This window comes from Trachurus trachurus (genome assembly GCF_905171665.1).
Source record: "Trachurus trachurus genome assembly, chromosome: 14".
NCBI classification, from domain to species: domain Eukaryota; kingdom Metazoa; phylum Chordata; class Actinopteri; order Carangiformes; family Carangidae; genus Trachurus; species Trachurus trachurus.
Window position 1 is genome coordinate 966,561 of NC_139903.1, and position 19,506 is coordinate 986,066.

The 19,506-nt window shown below is 42.9% G+C and overlaps 1 protein-coding gene across 1 annotated transcript in view; it reads right to left on the reverse strand.

Annotated features, from left to right (window-relative positions):
* LOC310996890 (uncharacterized protein) overlaps positions 1-19,506 on the reverse strand; it is a 227,766-nt gene that overhangs the window by 51,993 nt on the left and 156,267 nt on the right. Inside the window, exons 13-14 of the mRNA XM_083986399.1 lie at positions 18,050-18,223; positions 4,797-4,973 (exon numbers count right to left, since the gene is read on the reverse strand). Of these exons, the coding sequence (XP_083842525.1) occupies positions 4,797-4,973; positions 18,050-18,223 (351 nt within the window). The remainder of the gene's footprint in view (positions 1-4,796; positions 4,974-18,049; positions 18,224-19,506) is intronic.

Below are 19,506 nucleotides of genomic sequence, written 5' to 3' on the forward strand. Positions count from 1 at the left end.
GCAGAGAGGGTCATCAGAGTTTCCCTCCCCTCTGTCCAGGAACTCTTCTACAGCCGGTGCAGGAGCAGAGTCCTGTCTATTGTCAGGGACACCTCACACCCTCCACACAAGCCCTTTGAGCTGCTACCTTCAGGCAAACGGTTCAGAAGCAGCAAGTGCAGAACCACCAGGTTGTCCTACAGCTTCCTACCACGAGCATTTATTTGCACTTAACTGTTTTCTCTTTTTTTTCTCTTTTCTCTTCTATTTATTTATCCAGATTCTTATTCTATTTTTATAGAATTTTTACTCTACATTTTATAAGTGAGTGGGTATGTGTGGGGGAAATGGAGGTGGGAGGGGGGGAGTGTGTGTTGTATTTCGAGTCTCTGAGAAACGTCATCTCATTTTGTCTACACTACACTGTAATGTAACAAACTGATAAATTAAAGACCTTTGACCTTGACCTTAAAAGGGCCCAAGACCATTAAGACATTTAGATAGATAGATAGATAGATAAATAGATAGATATATAGATAGATAGATGATTCTTCGTTCTTCGTCTTCTTTTTACCTCCATCAGGTAACTTGTGTGTAAATATGCAGCTGCTGATTGAGGCAAGTGTTTACTAAACATTATTGTAATGCATCGTTGGATTTAAACAGGCTTCACCACACAAACAGGTTCTTTTGTAGGGATCAGTTGTTACCAAATATTTACACCCTGTAACTGCCAGATGTAACTGTTTTACTGTGTTGTAAACTGATCAAACTTAAAGTGAAGAATAAAAGATGTGACTGTAACTTGATCATGGTGTAAATCCTGAAGATTTTAAATTGAATTTCAAAGACAGAAACTAACAACAATAACAACAAAAACAGGTTTGCAAGAAAGAGCTAAGACACAAACTTGGAAGAAGAAAATAATCATATCAATACAAGTTTCATAATTCTTAATCCGTCTTTATTGCATTAGATCATACATGTTTCATATACAGTATATCTACATATAAATGTGAATTTGTACACTACAATCTGTTAGAAAATACCCACAATGCTCCAAAAGCCATAGCACTAAAAAACAATTACCAGATGATTATTAAATCGAGATCAGTCCTCTCTCTCTCTGGTCTGTAGAGAAGAAGCAGAAGTTTTAGGAAAGTGATGAGTCACAAACCCATTCAGTGATGTCATATATGATGTCATATCTTAACAGGTTTACCTGTTCACAAACATTGGTAACGCTTTATATTAAGGTCCTTGTAATAAGCATTAGTTAATAGGTAATAAGGCCCTTATAAGTGATTACAAGATGCTTATTAACATTATTATGCATTTATAAGACTATATATGTATTAATAGACTCATTATAATATAGTTAATAGCAGACTATAAGAGATTTATAATAACTTATAATAAACTTAGTTAACTGTTTGTTGATGCTTATGAACATTAATAAAATCCTTATGAGTATCTTATAATTGTTCATAATAACATTACAAACACATATATTGACTCAACTAGCCCAATCATTATGTCTTTATTAATCTTAAGGTCTGTGTAATAAGCGTTGATTAATAGGTAATAAGGCTCTTATAAGTGCTAACAAGTATTAATAGTCTCATTATAATATAGTTAATAGCAGACTATAAGAGATTTGTAATAACTTATAAGAAACTTGTTAACTGCTGATGCTTAAGAACATTAATAAAATCTTCATGAGTATCAATCTAACCCAACCATGATGTCTTTGTCATGCCTTTATTAATCTTTTTTTTGTTTGATTTATTAACATTATACTTTATTGCTCATCTAAGTTTACTTGTTTACAGTAAACTGTGCTTTTTGCAGGTACTGGATCTAAAGCGAGAACAATGTCTGATTAAGGCTGATAAATCTTTTATTATGCATTTGATTTTGGTTTTCAGAAAGGTGCGTGGACTTGTAGAGTTTCTTCTCACTTGAAACATTTTACCCTTTCGCTTTTATTTTGAAGGCAAACAGCAAAACCGGAAGTTCCGGTTTAAGCTAGCAGCTGATGGCTTAACACATGCCCATGTGTAAAATGGAGGTAGTTGCCCAACATTTTTGCCCCCGAGTAGAATTCAAACCCATTCTGGGCCTCGAAAAGAAGCAGCTGACAAGAGGAAGCGTTGTGAGACGGAGGATGACTCTTCTGGTAAGTTTAACTGCTGCTAACTAGTTAGTACAAACTCAAACATGCATAGCTAACGTTAGCCGAAGCTAGTGTAGACCTAGCCGCCTCATGACTGTTGCTGCCCTACGGAAGCGCTCCTCTGTGTATCAGTGAGAAAGTTTTTATATTAAAATGTAGTTTATTTTGTCTCCAGCTAGGCTTATATACATACAGTGTACATTGTCGAAATATATAACTTCTCTCTTTCGTTGTGCACCGTCTGATATGTTCTTGACACTTTTCTGTACATGATAGCCTACTTACTGCTGTGAACATTCAGCACAGTCATTTGAGTTTGAGTCTAATGAAATGTGCTACATTAAGACTCTATTTAAAATGCTTGAAAATTCAACTGTAAAGTGTTATTGCAGGATATATCGAGACTTTTTTTTTTTTTATGTTTTTACATTAAAAAAAATGTCATTATGAAAACTCAGATGTAAATTTCCTCTATCCTCATTCTCTACCAACCCCTCCTCAGACTCCTCAAGCTCCTCAACCTCAGATGATGGCAAGAAGAAGAGGAAGAGGGAATTGCTTTTGATGCAAACAAGAGTGCAAAAGAGCAGCTGCGTTAAATGTTCAATGGAATTAAAAATTAAAAAAAATAAAAGTGTACTTTTTTTTTCAAAGACCTGTTTTAGGTTATTTTTATACATTTTAAGTATAAAAATCATGTTGCACTTTTTTGAGTTAAATTATTTGTATAATATGCCTAAATGTTTTAAAGGTGCTTTCTACCTGTTTTAGGTGATTTAGATTTTTATACATTTTCAGTAAAATGTCTCTTTACTTGACAGCAATGAATAAAACAATGTTGGGCTTCACTGTTGAAACATTTGTATTACTATGCAATCTTTTCTTTACATTTCATTAACCTTGACCACATGTATTGTTCATTACAGATGTGGAAGTTGTGAAAATCATTGTTAACCATTAATGAATGCATTACAAAAGATTTATTAGACTTAATAAGGCATTGTTCTCGCTTTAGATCCAGTACCTGCAAAAAGCATAGTTAACTGTTAACAAGTGCATAGTTAACTGATAATAAGGGCATAATAATGCACAATAAAAATATTTATCAGCCTTAATAAGACATTGTTCTCGCTTTAGATCCAGTACCTGCAAAAAGCATAGTTAACTGTTAACAAGTGCATAGTTAACTGATAATAAGGGCATAATAATGCACAATAAAAGATTTATCAGCCTTAATAAGACATTGTTCTCGCTTTAGATCCAGTACCTGCAAAAAGCATAGTTAACTGTTAACAAGTGCATAGTTAATTTATAATAGATGAGCAATAAAGTATATATTAATGTTAATAAATCAAACAAAAAATATTAATAAAGGCATGACAAAGACATCATGGTTGGGCTACACTCAATGTGTTTGTAATGTTATTATGAACAATTATAAGATACTCATGAAGATTTTATTAATGTTCTTAAGCATCAACAAACAGTTAACAAGTTTCTTATAAGTTATTATAAATCTCTTATAGTCTGCTATTAACTATATTATAATGAGACTATTAATACTTGTAAGCACTTATAAGAGCCTTATTACCTATTAACTAACGCTTATTACACAGACCTTAAGATTAATAAAGGCATAACAAAGACATAATGGTTGGGCTAGTTGAGTCAATATAGGTGTTTGTAATGTTATTATGAACAATTATAAGATACTCATAAGGATCTTATTAATGTTCATAAGCATCAACAAACAGTTAACTAAGTTTATTATAAGTTATTATAAATCAATTATAGTCTGCTATTAACTATATTATAATGAGTCTATTAATACATATATAGTCTTATAAATGCATAATAATGTTAATAAGCATCTTGTAATCACTTATAAGGGCCTTATTACCTATTAACTAATGCTTATTACAAGGACCTTAATATAAAGCGTTACCCAAACATTTTCTCTTCACTGCTCCACTTTACATTTTATTTTACTTCCACAATCATCAGCTGTGGGAAAAGCAACAGATCAAATTCACATCAGAGTCTCCAGTCGAAAGTCTGGACTCTTCACAAGGTCACGAAGCTGCTGCAGAGCTGAAGAGTTCAGGTTGTTTCCACTCAGGTCCAGGTGTCTCAGGTGGGAGGGGTTGGACTTCAGAGCTGAGACCAGAGAAGAACAGCTGATCTCTGACAACCTGCAGTTCATCAAGCTGAATAAAGAATAAAATAAAATCAGATGTGTCCTGATCAATGATCAGTGAGCAGATGGACTTTGTCCTTCTGCTGCCACATGATGATGATCCTGTTGGTCTAAAACACAGAGATTCAGGACTTGATCAAAGTTTAAAGGTCCAGTCTTGGTCCTGGTCTCAGACACACACACACACACACACACACACACACACACACACACACACACACACACACACACACACACACACACACACACACACACACACACACACACACACACACACACACACACACACACACACACCTGAAGTGATCAGACTATTTATGAGACAACTACTATTTCAAACGTCCTTCATCAAAGTCAATAATCAAAGTTCTGAGTGAAGATCAATCAGGTTCAGTTGTGGATCAAAGATCTCAGATCTACAACAGTAACAGTCAGTGAACTCACTCCAGAGTCTCCAGTCTACAGTCTGGACTCTCCAGAAAACCACTCAGATCCTTCACTCCTGAATCCTGCAGCTCGTCGTTCCAGCCCAGGTCCAGTTCTCTCAGGTGGGAGGGGTTGGACTTCAGAGCTGAGACCAGAGAAGAACAGCTGATCTCTGACAAGCTGCAGTCCAACAATCTGAATAAAGAATAAAAGCAGTGAGTTGAGGACCTCAAGTGGCCTCCATCATTCATACATGGAGGCAGTTTAGGTCAGTTAGAGCCACTCTGCCATATAGGCCAGATTGGTGGAGGCTGCAGCAATGGTTAATCTTCTGAAACGTTCTCCCATCTCCACACAGGATCTCTGAGCTCAGCCAGAGTGATCTGTGGGTTCTTGGTCACCTCTCTGACCAAAGCTCTTCTCCCCCAACTGTTCAGTTTGGCCGGACGGCTGCAGCTCTAAGAGGAGTAGCCTACTGGTTGACCTAAACTTCCTCCATGTAAGAATGATGGAGGCCACTTTGCTCTTCGAAACAATAAGTGTAGCAGATTTTTTAAGCCTTGTCCAGATCTGTAACCTACATTACCACAGTTCTGTCTCTGAGCTTTTGGGGCAGTTCCTTTGACCTCATGGATCTCATTTTGCTCAGATGCAAATGAGCCACAAGTCCTTATTTAGACAGGTGTGTGCCTTTCCAAATCATGTCCAAACTATTTAACTCAACATAGCTAGGCTCAAATGTAGGTGCAGAAGCATCTCAAAGAGGAATAAAAGAAATTAACAGCAGCTGAATGACCTACAGGAGAGTCAGAGCAAAGGGTCTGAATACTTGTTAAGGTGATATTTCAGGTTTTGTTTTGTTTGTTTTTTAACATAAAACTGCAAAATAACAAATAGTTAAAAAATTGATGGGGGTCTGAATACTTTCCTCACTGCCTTCATGGCCTACTGTAGATGGACGGATGTGTGCTTATAGTTTGCTAATAATAAAGTTTTCTGAACAGTCAAAGTTTTCTGAACAGTTATGTTTATGTTCTGTTAAAGCAGAAGTAAGCGATCCAGTCATTTTGGCTAACTTCGTTAGTTAGCAGCCCCCGCCCCCGCCCTCGTCATGGATCTATTGGTCCTCGTCCCTACGTCACCACATTCACGCGCATCCCTTGGCTGCACACACAGAGAGGACTGCCCCTTTATGCCGTTCTCTCTCCTCATTGGATAAAGGTTGTAGGATACAAGGAAAGTTTTCTCCTGGGCTCAGAGCAGAGCAGAGTGACTGACAGACCCGTGTTTCGGACCAAACACTCTATAGAAGTGATTGCCGTCGGAAGATACAACTATTTAAGACTTAGATTAACACAAATATTCCGCTTACTTCTGCTTTAATTTGTAGACAGGAGGAGGAGAGATGACAGGAGGAGGCCAGAGAGAGAGGTGACTGGGGGCGAGTTTGTGTGTCACATCAAGATTCATTGAAATTGTGTCTTCTCTGGATGATCACCACTGATGATCTTAAAGATGAGGTTGAGTTGAGTTCTTTACATATGTAGCCTCTCAATATTGCTGTCAAACTTCACCAGATTTAAGCCTTTTAATATATAATTGACAAACATTTCTGACGCCTGAAAATCCTTAGTCAAGGACACCCCCAAGAAACAGTGACTGGACTAAAACCACAGAAGAAGAAAACAGACGTCACCATGACGACCCTCAGTGTGGATCAGCATAACATCTAGCCTGGTCGCGCCCACACTAGTGACGTCACGCCTCGCAAAAGCGCTGCTGACTGCTAGTCTGGCCAACCGTGCTATTAACTGGATTTCTGTCTCCCGAATTTTCGGGAACTCCACCCTCTTTTTCGAGAGCCAATCAACGTCGAGCCTCTCCAATGGCTCTGGGTAGAGGCGTGTTCAAGTAAGTGACGCAGTAGAGGAAAGAGCGGTGTGATTGGTTTAAGCTTCGACACCGCCTATTCTGGCTTCGACCAATAGCAGACTGAGGCATTTGAGGGGGGCGGGTAAACCAGGTTTGAAGAATGCGCTTTGAGAAATGGATTCTCTTAACGTCTTGGCCAGACCCAATGCTGAGTATCAACATTGGAAAGTCGTGCCAACCAGGCTACATAACATCAGCCTCATGTCTGCAGCTCAGTGTCAACACAACTTTCACATCACATTCATCTGAGCACAGAAATAAAACAGAGTCTGACCTCAGAGTCCCCAGTCTACAGTCTGGACTCTCCAGAAAACCACTCAGATCCTTCACTGCTGAATCCTGCAGGTTCTTGTTGTAGCTCAGGTTCAGGTGTCTCAGGTGGGAGGGGTTGGACTTCAGAGCTGAGACCAGGGAAGAACAGCAGATCTCTGACAACCTGCAGCCCTGCAATCTGAATAAAGAATAAAAACAGTGAGTTGAGGACAAAGCTCCTTGTTGACAGCGTTCAGTGTCTCATCATCTGTTCAGAGCTGAAGAAGCTTCAGAAAGAACAAGTTCAGAAAGTAAAAGTCCAACAGCTGAAGCAACAGGAAGCAGGTTAAACAGTTGTACAGAGAGATAACAGCTCATTAATATTCATGAGAAGCTGCTGCTGCTTCAACACAGACGCAGTGACTCCGCCTCTTCACCTGTCAGCTCCACCTGTGGCTCCATCCAGACAAACTCATGTTGTGCAGCCACATTGATCAGAGATGTATTTATTTCTCAAGTTTTAAAGACAATAAACAAAAAAGGCTGAACTCTGTTGCTATGACGACAAACATGAAACTAGTGCTGTCAAATTTAACGCGTTAATTTTGGCGATTCATTTTAAAAATTTGAACACGTTGCAAAAAATTAACACTGTTTTGTTTACTTCCAGTGGCGGCTGACCCGTTACCTTTGGTGACGTGTGCAGGCAAACCAGACAAAGCCTGTACCAGCTGTAGCGCTGTTATTCTTCACTTTATTAGGTTTTAATATTTTTTCATGCGAGTAAGTAACCGTTTAGATGACCAATATGCGGTTAGTTCCAATTCCAATCCAATTGCGCATGCGTGGCGTCACAGTCTCGCTGTCGAGTTCGGCTCTCAGAAACAACGCTTTTTTACTTGTTTCTACGGCTTTGTAATTTGATTCAAGACTTCGATCCACATCTTAAGCAGTGTCTCTTTCAGTCGGGCTACTGTTTTTAATGATCGAATGTGCCGATCGCTCTATTTTAAGCAGAATCTGGGTGGTTCGCTGCCGCCCGCCGCCATCTCCGAGACGCCATTAGAGTGACGCCGGTTGTAAATTTTTACTCACTTCTCTGGGCTTCCACCACCACTGTATGGACATTTCCCTCCGCTACTTTGTGGATAATCTCCCTACGAACACTTCGGCTTGTGGCTGAAGCCAGTTCGACTAAATCCTGCAGCCAGTGACTCTGGAGAGTGCTGCCACCGCAAGCGGAGGCTCACCGGAGTTAGTCTCCACCAGCGGGCTCGGTCTACGTGCCCTGGCCGGGTAAAGCCTCCGGCTGCTGTCTTGTCTTGTGTCGTCTTCGCATTGCTGTGGGCTCCAGGACGGAGCCCTGGCGGGTAGGTGTCCTGCACGGCACTTTCCTCTCCTCCGCAGCCTCGTCCTGCACATCGTTCCCGGCTCTCTCCGGCTGTCTGCTCTGCTGGCTGCTGTTCTCTCTCCCTCTGTTTCAGTGCATCGCATCCACATCCATGCCTCCGCTCTCGTCGCCGTCCAGCTGTGACAGCTGCACCCGTCTGGCCGGAAAGATCCTGGAGCTGGAAGCAAGAATCTCTCGCCTCTACCAGATCCAGGAAGATGAGAAATTTCTGGACACCATCGTCTTCGGACCAGCCCAAACGGACCCAAACAGAGCTTTGGGGTCAGATGTCACCGTGCCCTCAGATACTGCCCCGCCCCCTTCTGCCCCGGAGCCTGCCACTTCCGCCCCCCCTCCCCTCCCTGTCCTGGAGAAATCTTGGCCACAGCTTGGGGCCAAACCCAAAGGCCTGTTGAGCTCAACCCCCCTCCACCATGACAACTGGTCCCTGGTCAGTGGCAAAGGAAGGAAAGAACCCCCCCCCACCTCTTCTTCCTCATTTTAATCTTCATCTTGATAACAGATATGACCTTCTTAGTCAGAAAGACTTCCCTATTTTGCCCGCGCCCTCTCAACCCAGGTCCCCCTCTTCACAGGGTTCTTTTAATTCCCCGCCACCCCTCCCTCCTCCACCCACTGTGCCAAAGCCCCCCCCAGGGTTCCGCCGCTCCATAGCCTACTTCACTCCCGCACCCCGGGAAGGCCCTACCAGGCCTCCAGCCCCTTGTCATACAAGGTCACAATACACTAAACCTGCCCCCAGTCACCGGGCCACCCGCTCTACTCTCCCTCATATCTCTCCACCCACCAAGATAGTTGTGGGTGACTCCATCACTAGAAACATCCGTCTTCAAAACTCCACTACACACTGTCTACCTGGTGCCACTGTCACTTCACTATTAAACAAGCTCCCTGACCTGCTCCAATCAACTCCCCCCTCTGTCAACCGCATCATTATCCATGTAGGGACAAATGACACAGCCCTCCGACAATCTGAGGTGCTCAAAGCCGGATTCAACAAACTATTTGAGTTTTTGAAAACTTGTGGTAAAACAGTTTTCATCAGCGGCCCTCTTCCCACACTCAATCTTGGCTCAGAACGTTTCAGCAGACTCCTGTCCCTTAACTCCTGGCTCCAGGTTGCCTGCAGAGAGCAGGGCTTCAACTTAATTGATAATTTTAACTTATTCTGGAACCGTCCCTCCTTTTACCAGGGTGATGGTATCCATCCAAGCAGGCTGGGTAGCCGCGTATTGTCTGGCAACCTCCAGCACGCAGTACTAAACCCATGACTGACAACAACTGAATCAGCCCCCCTCACCCCTGTCAGGGAAGAAGCCCACCCCTCCTTCTCCCTCTCTGTACCCCCCCTCCCTCCTACACGTCTGCCATGCAATTCCCCACTTGTTATCCCTGTCTTTATCTCACATAGACGTTGTCCTGCTCAAAGTAAAAAACTCCGGCTCTCCACTGAGCACAGACATCGATGGCTCCGGCCGGTCACCCGGGTCACCGGGCTCCTATCTGGTCCATGCTCAGTTCACGTGGCGCTGATAAACACCAGATCTCTTACAAATAAGACATTTGTTTTGAATGACTTTTTCACAACACGTGATCTGGATTTCCTCCTGTTGACGGAGACCTGGTTGAAACCAGGCGACGTCAGTGCTTTCTCGGAGCTCCTCCCACCTAGCTGTTCCTTCTTCAGCACCCCCCGAGCTGCCGGTCGCGGCGGCGGTCTGGCTGCTATATTTAAAGAGAGTTTCCGATGCAAAAAAATAACTGCTAATAATTATTCCAGCATTGAGCTGCAGTTGTTTGTCATCGACCTATCCTGTCCTGTACTGTGTGCCACAGTTTATCGCCCACCAAATTTTAATAAGAACTTTCTTAAAGAGTTCTCTGAGTTCCTGTCTGATTTTATTCCAAAGTTTGATAAATTATTGATTTGTGGGGACTTTAATATTCATGTTTGCTGTGCAGGAAATCAACTGGCAAACGAGTTTAAGGGCCTTTTGGATTCGTTTGGCCTTACTCAATCCGTTAATGCACCAACACATGAGCATGGGCACACTCTTGACCTTGTCATTTCTCATGGACTTTCAGTTTCCCTTAGAGAAATAGTGGACACTGCTATCTCGGATCACCTCCCCATTGTTTTTGAATTTGCTGCCCCCCCACCTGCTAATAAGCCCGTTTCCGCAGCCCACAGACGCCGTGTCTTTACTCCATCAACAGCCAGAGAGTTTGCTGTCGCCTTTGCGGAATCTCAGCTGCATGCTGATGGTGGACTGGTTCCTCCCCTCTGCCCAGACACCTTACTCTCCACTTTCCACTCCACATGTTCTGCAATTCTGGATTCTGTAGCCCCTTTTCGGCAAAAAAACACCAAAGCCAAGGCCGATCCCTGGCTGAATGACCACACCCGTCTGCTTAGACAGCAATGCAGACAGGCTGAGCGGCGGTGGAAAAAGGACAAACTGCGTGTATCACTTGGCTGGTTAAGGAACAGTTTAAGGGTTTATCAGAGAGCTGTGAAGGAGGCCAAGTCCAAATATTTGTCCTCTGTCATAGCCAACAGCTCTAACCATCCGAGAGTGCTATTCAAGACTATTGACTCTGTTATAAACCCATGCTCTACTGTCTTGCCCGATGCCTCCACCACAACCTGTGAAGAGTTTGTCTCTTTTTTTATAGACAAGGTGGCATCAGTCAGGCAGAATATCAGTAAAAACAGCAATATGCTTATGTCCCCTGATGATGTGTGTACTCCTCCTCCACTATCTACTGTTTTTGAGCAATTTCAGACCATCTCTCTGTGATCTCTTACTAAAGTGGTTAGTGGCTTAAAACCCACTAACTGTCCTTTAGACTCCATTCCAGCTAAATTCCTGAAGGAGGTTTTTAGTTCTGTTGGATCACGTTTGCTGGTTTTTATAAACACCTGTCTTAGCTCAGGGTCTGTCCCAGCTGCCTTCAAACACGCTGTGGTTAGGCCCCTCCTCAAAAAACCTCACCTTGACCCCTCTGTCCTGTCCAATTTTAGGCCTGTCTCCCACTTGCCTTTTCTGTCTAAGGTATTGGAAAAAGTCGTTTTTATTCAATTACAATCACTTTTAGAGACAAATTCTGTTCTTGATAAATTTCAGTCTGGGTTCAGATCTCGACACAGCACCGAGTCAGCACTGTTAAAGGTGCATAATGATATTGCCATGTCCGTGGATGCTGGTAACCCCACTGTGCTGGTACTGCTGGACCTCACAGCAGCTTTTGATACAGTCGATCATGCAATCCTTGTATCTCGCCTAGAGCATTATGTAGGCATCCGTGGCACCGCTCTCCAATTGTTTAGGTCGTACCTGGCAAATAGGAGTTTCTCTGTGATGATTGGTGACCTCTGCTCCTCACAGGCTTCCCTCTCTTGTGGGGTGCCACAGGGCTCTATTCTTGGCCCTGTTCTGTTCTCACTGTATATGCTGCCTCTGGGATCAATTATAAGAAAACATAATCTGTCTTTTCACTCTTACGCTGATGATTTACAGTTATATCTGCCCATGAGACCCAATGAAAACATTGCACTTGCTAAGTTACTGGACTGTATTGCTGATGTAAAGCAGTGGCTGGCTCTGAACTTTTTGCACCTGAATGACAGCAAAACTGAATGTATTTTGTTTGCCACTCCATCTATGTCAAATGTTTTACCTGCAAACTCTGGGACCTTGGCGCCCTTTTTTAAACCACATGTCAAGAATCTTGGGGTAACATTTGACAGTGGACTCAGATTCGATAAGCAGATTAGGTCTGTTGTTAGCACCAGCTTTTTTCAGCTGCGTCTCTTGGCCAAAGTGAAGCCTTTTTTAAGTCGGCAGGACCTCGAGATAGCAATCCACGCTTTTATCAGTTCAAGACTCGACTATTGTAATGCATTGTATGTTGGCCTCAGCCAGTCTTTAATCTCGCGTCTTCAACTCGTCCAGAACGCTGCCGCACGATTTTTAACAGGCACATCCAGGCGGGAACATATTACCCCTGTGCTGTCGTCTCTCCACTGGCTTCCTGTTTGTTTTAGAATTGATTTTAAACTTTTATTGTTTGTTTTTTATGCCATCAACGGCCTGGCTCCCTCCTACCTGTCAGAGATTTTAACTATCCGCGATCATGGCAGGGCCCTCCGTTCTTCCGGCCAGCTTCTGTTAGGGGTCCCAAGCTCTAGATACAAACAGTGGGGCGACCGTTCGTTTGCTGTTGCAGCTCCCAGGCTGTGGAACAGACTGCCACCAGACATTCGCACCATTACTGACCTCAGCCTTTTTAAATCGAAGCTAAAGACGCACTTTTTTAGATTAGCTTTTAACTCTGACTAGGGATGTCCTGCTCTTAAGTGTACTTATTTTTGCCTGTTTTTATTCTACTGTATGCACTTTGAGAGGGCTTTTAACACCCTGCAGCACTAGTAGCACTTTCTTGTGTCTTCTTGCAGCACTGTGGCACTTTCCTGGATTTCTATGTATTGTTCTTTATGTATTATTTTTATGGATTATTTTATTGCCTTGATGTAAAGCACTTTGGGTACCGTCTGGCTACTGTAAAGTGCTATACAAATAAATTTTGATTGATTGATTGATTGATTGATTAGTTTATCCACATGATGATGAAGTTGCTCCGACGACGTTCTCGGAGCAGTGACGCTCCACCAGCAGCGACCGTAGCGGAGCATCACCGAGGCAACAGCCCGGTCTGCGGAGCCGGTCGGCCGGGTAACAGCGTCGTCCCCGGTGTAAGACAGAGAGCCGATTAACTTAACCGCAGGTCTTTAGAGGTTCACTGCCGGCTGGTTTCATTCTTTTAGATTAGTTATTGAATGTTTGTTTAGTTGTTGATTAGTTTGTTTGAATGAAAAGTGAAGCTTCATGTGTGAATTGGACAGAAGAGCAGCGCTGCCTTGGAGATGTAGACTACACAAATCACCACCTACAGATCAATAAATAAAACAATGAACTGATCGGTCTATAGCTATTCAATTTAATTCAGTTCAGGGAAATTCAGTGATGTGGTTGTTTTTTCGTGCACGTCAGCAGCACAGCTTGGTAGGAAAAAAGGAAAAACATGCCCATAAGTGGTCTGGAGTGGTCTTGATGGTTTTGATATTCAACCTGCACTTCAACACATGTAGCCTGGGTTGTTTTGTTATTATTTCTGTTGGAGGATATAAGCAAGTGGCCTTTTTAGTGCCAAATTTGTTCTTCACAGGAGAGAAACTGTGTTTAAAGTTTAAAGAAAGCCATTTAAATTGTCTTTGACTTTTCTTTGTGTTTATTCTACACTAATTTGATGATTATACATGAATAAATAAAGCTCAAGTAGTAAGTGGACAAATGCAGTTTATTAATAACTAGATAAAGTAGCATTTCCTGATGGAAATGCGTGTGACTGCTGAAAGCAGCTGAACGCTGTTGCAGAATTAGCAAATAGTGCAAGCAGTGATCACCATACACATGGTTGACCAAGGTAGGTATCGAACCCACAACCTCACGGTCAGCAGACTTTCACTCTGCCTCTAGGCCACAGTGTACACACAGTTGCAGAGACTGTTGTCTGTTGATGAACTGCACTCTGTCTCACTCTGAAGTTAACAAGCCCAAAGCTGTAGTTCCAGTGCAAATCAATCTTAGTGCAGTGGTATAAACAAGAAACATGTTAACACAAACCAAGATTGAAAGAGGTAAAGAGAATAGGTGGGGGCGCATATGCATTATCAAGTTTGATCATGTGACCAGACCAAGTGGTATTGGTTAAAGTTCAATGTGACCTTGTGGTTGGATGGCAGGAACCTTATCCACTAGGCCATTCCAACACTTACGATGAAGTAGAGGTTGAGACTTTGATGAATGTGAGATTTTTCAATGATGCTTAAAGTCCCGCTCCCGCGACCCTTTGCGGCCATTTTAAAACCAGCTCATTAGCCATGCACATTAGCAATTCACCTCTGGGGGGTGGGCGGAGACTGCGCTGTTTTGCACCCGCCCAGCCACCTCCTCGCACCCCATCCCCCGGTTGCTGACAGCTGGACATTGTACAATTACAGATTCAGCGCATTTAGTGTAAAACTCCACACTGGGATTCAATCCCAGACCGGAATATAGGCCTTGGTTACAGTGCAAGCTGCTCTACCAGGTGAGCTATACCTGTTATACCTTGACAGCTACACCGAGCTGCCAAGCCTTCCACCTCTGGGCCAGATGAAGAACGGGGTGGGAGCTTGTAGCATTAGTGCCCTCCCCTGGAGCTGTGACACGTCAGCTCCAGTCTCCCTGAAACTGCCAGTTTGCGTCTGCCATTGGGTCACAGCAGTTTGAAGGCAGAAAAACTCAGAAATGCAATTTTGCACTTCCTTTTCTGCTGATATGTGCTCTAACACAAGAAAAATGCCACAGGAACTTGTGAAAAGCACGAAAAACATGATTTTCATGGGAGCGGGTCTTTAAAGTTCAAAGTTGCTGACACACTAACAAGACTGCTCAGGTGGGATTTGAACCAGTGACATTGTGGTTGGATGGCAGGAACCTTATCCACTGGGCTATTCCAACACTAATAGTGAAATAGAGGTTTGATGAATATGAGATTTTTCAATGATGCCTTAAAAAAAATGCGGTTAGTTTATCCACATGATGATGAAGTTGCTCTGACGATGTTCTCGGAGCAGTGACGCTCCACCAGCAGCAACCGTAGCGGAGCATCACCGAGGCAACAGCCCGGTCTGCGGAGCTGGTTGGCCGGGTAACAGCTTCGTCCCCGGGGTGAGACAGAGAGCCGATTAACTTAACTGCAGGTCTTTAGAGGTTCACCGCCGGCTAGTTTCATTCTCTTTAGATTAGTTATTGAATGTTTGTTTAGTTGTTGATTAGTTCGTTTGAATGAAAAGTGAAGCAAGTGAAGAAATGAGCCACAACAAGTAAGTAGAGGACTTTTTTGTGAAACCTTATCCACTAGGCCATTCCAACACTTACGATGAAGTAGAGGTTGAGACTTTGATGAATGTGAGATTTTTCAATGATGCTTAAAGTCCCGCTCCCGCGACCCTTTTCGGCCATTTTAAAACCAGCTCCTTAGCCATGCACATTAGCAATTCACCTCTGGGGGGTGGGCGGAGACTGCGCTGTTTTGCTGACAGCTGGACATTGTACAATTACAGATTCAGCGCATTTAGTGTAAAACTCCACACTGGGATTCGATCCCAGACAGGAATGTAGGCCTTGGTTACAGTGCAAGCTGCTCTACCAGGTGAGCTATACCTGTTATACCTTGACAGCTACACCGAGCTGACAAGGCTTTCACCTCTGAGCCAGATGAAGAACGGGGTGGGAGCTTGTTAGCCTCGTAAACCAGCCTCTCGCGGAAGTGCATTTCATTTCATTCCGAGGGAGAGTCTGGCCTCATCCCCATTCTAAGCGTTTGGACTGAAACCCTCAGAAGGCCGAGCCAATCAGCGTCGCCGCTGTGATTGACACAGCACGTTGGCCAATCAGGGACCGACTGGTGCAAAGCCCCGTCGCTACACCAACTTGTTGATTGGCTGAATGGGGTTGTCTGTCAACGCTACTACCAAAGATATTAAACCGTCTTTGCTACTACTCCCGCCCTGCTGCCGCCCACCCCAAACACAAAGAGCGGGGATGAGGCCAGACTCTCCCGAGAAATGAAATGAAATGCATTTCCGCGAGAGGCTGGTTTGCGAGGCTAGGAGCTTGTAGCATTAGTGCCCTCCCCTGGAGCTGTGACACGTCAGCTCCAGTCTCCCTGAAACTGCCAGTTTGCGTCTGCCATTGGTTCACAGCAATTTGAAGGCAGAAAAACTCAGAAATGCAATTTTGCACTTCCTTTTCTGCTGATATGTGCTCTAACACAAGAAAAATGCCACAGGAACTTGTGAAAAGCACGAAAAACATGATTTTCATGGGAGCGGGTCTTTAAAGTTCAAAGATGCTGACACACTAACAAGACTGCTCAGGTGGGATTTGAACCAGTGACCTTATGGTTGGATGGCAGGAACCTTATCCACTGGGCTATTCCAACACTAATAGTGAAGTAGAGGTTTGATGAATGAGATTTTTCAATGATGCTTTAAAAAAAAAGAAATGAGCCACAACAAGTAAGTAGAGGACTTTTTTGTGAAAATAGTGCAAGCAGTGATCACCATACAAATGGTTGACCAAGGTAGGAATCGAACCTACAATCTCATGGTCACTAGACTTTGACTTTGCCTCTAGGCCACAGTGTACACACAGTTGTAAAGACTGTTGTCTTACTCTGCCACTTCGCCACAGAGAGCACAGACATAAGCATGTTGCCATTGTAATGTGATGATGTGCTGCAAACGGTGGCAGAAGCAATTAATGCGTCTCTTAACGAACACCTGTAACCAATTGAGGGTGTGGGAGGGGAGCAGAATTCAACATCACATAACAAGATTGCTCAGCCTGGATTCGAACTAGTAACCTTGGGGTTGTCAAGCAGCCACCTTACCAACTGGACTACAGACAGAGTTGTGTAGAAGAGAGGTTGAGACTTTGATGAATGTGAGAATTTTCAATGATGCTTAAAATAAAAAGAAATGAGTATAAATTAGCCACAACAAGTAAGTAGAGGACTTTTTTGTGACCTGTGACTATTTTTTGGTGAATTAAAATGAATTAAAAAGCACTTAACAGCAAGTTACAAAGTTGAGCTCCTTCTCCTGCTGCTGGGAAAAAAATGCATTGGGCTGAATGAGAGCAGAGAGCTCCCTGGCTGCATTTAAAAAATATTTTAAATTATTATCTAAGTCTCTTTGCATTTTTGACCAGAATTTTAGCCAGAAGACAAGTGTGGCTACAAAACTGGAGAAAATAATTTGTCTAGAGTTTAAACAAAGTATGAAGGACTAGTTTAAAACCGTAAAAAGGCGGAAGAAATTGGCCGAACAGAAGAACAATAGTGTGAGTGCTTCCAGCAGTCACACTAATAATAATACATTTTTTTAATCGATTGACAGCCCTAGTACATAGAAACACATGTTGAATGAAGCAGCTGATGAAGCTCAGAGACAGATAAGCCTGCTGACTGACGTCTAGGGCTGACCCAAAAAAAATCATTGCCATGGTAATCATGAAGTCGTGATCGATTTTATTAGGCTACTTGGCATCCTGGAAACCTGCCTGATTTTGGAGATATGCAGTGTTTGTTTGCCATAACTTTCATTATCTCAGCTACTATCGCGCACCCCCCCAGCTGTCGAAGCTTCAATTTTGATCGATTTTATGTCCGCGAATATTCAATTATCAAAATATGATAATCGGGACAGCCCTGCTGACGTCACAGACTAAACCTGCTCAAACTTCTAGTGCTGAAATCATCACACACACACTTCTATTCTATTCTATTATTTCACTACAAACATCACAGAGGTGGAGCCACCAGCTATTGATTATAGATCACTTGTTGTCTGACACATTACATGTGTTTATGTAGGCCTGGTTGAGGAGAAATGTGAAAAGAAAGAGTGACTGGACTAAAACCAGAGAAGAAGGAAACAAACGTCACCATGACAACCGTCAGTGTGGATCAGTAGCCTGTAACATCAGCCTCATGTCTGCAGCTCAGTGTCAACACAACTTTCACATCACATTCATCTGAGCACAGAAATAAAACAGAGTCTGACCTCAGAGTCTCCAGTCTACAGTCTGGACTCTCCAGAAAACCACTCAGATCCTTCACTGCTGAATCCTGCAGGTCGTTCCAGCCCAGGTCCAGGCGTCTCAGGTGGGAGGGGTTGGACTTCAGAGCTGAGCCCAGAGAAGAACAGCTGATCTCTGACAACTTGCAGTTCTCCAATCTGAATAAAGAATAAAATCAGTGAGTTGAGGACAAAGCTCCTTGGTGACAGCGTTCAGTGTCTCATCATCTGTTCAGAGCTCAAGAAGCTTCAGAAAGAACAAGTTTAGAAAGTGAAAGTCAAACAGCTGAAGCAACAGGAAGCAGGTTAAACAGTCACATACAACATTAATGAATTTGGCACAAAACAGGTTTGTGCCAAATTTGTTCTCCACAGGAGAGAAACTGTGTTTAAAGTTTAAAGAAAGCCATTTAAATTGTCTTTGACTTTTCTTTGTGTTTATTCTACACTAATTTGATGATTATACATGAATAAATATTTGTTATAAGCTCAAGTAGTAAGTGGACAAATGCAGTTTATTAATAATAATAATAATAATAATAATAAAACATTTTTTTAATCGATTGACAGCCCTAGTAGAAACACATGTTGAATGAAGCAGCTGATGAAGCTCAGAGACAGAAAAGCCTGCTGACTGACGTCTAGGGCTGACCCAAAAAAAAAATCGTTGCCATGGTAATCATGAAGTTGTGGTCGATTTTATTAGGCTACTTGGCATCCTGGAAACCTGCCTGATTTTGGAGATATGCAGTGTTTGTTTGCCATAACTTTCATTATCTCCGCTACTATCGTGCACCCCCCCAGCCGTCGAAGCTTCGATTTTGATCAATTTTATGTCCGCGAATATTCAATTATCAAAATATGATAATCGGGACAGCCCTACTGACGTCACAGACTAAACCTGCTCAAACTTCTAGTGCTGAAATCATCACACACACACTTCTATTCTATTCTACTATTTCACTACAAACATCACAGAGGTGGAGCCACCAGCTATTGATTATAGATCAGTTATTATCCGACACATTACATGTGTTTATGTAGGCCTGGTTGAGGAGAAATGTGAAAAGAAAGAGTGACTGGACTAAAACCAGAGAAGAAGAAAACAGCCATCACCATGACGACCCTCAGTGTGGATCAGTATAACATCAGCCTCATGTCTGCAGTTCAGTGTCAACACAACTTTCGCATCACATTCATCTGAGAACAGAAATAAAACAGAGTCTGACCTCAGAGTCTCCAGTCTACAGTCTGGACTCTCCAGAAAACCACTCAGATCCTTCAGGTCTGAATCCTGCAGGTTGTTGTCGGTCAGGTCCAGGTGTCTCAGGTGGGAGGGGTTGGACTTCAGAGCTGAGCCCAGAGAAGAACAGCTGATCTCTGACAACCAGCAGTGCTTCAATCTGAATAAAGAATAAAAGCAGTGAGTTGAGGACAAAGCT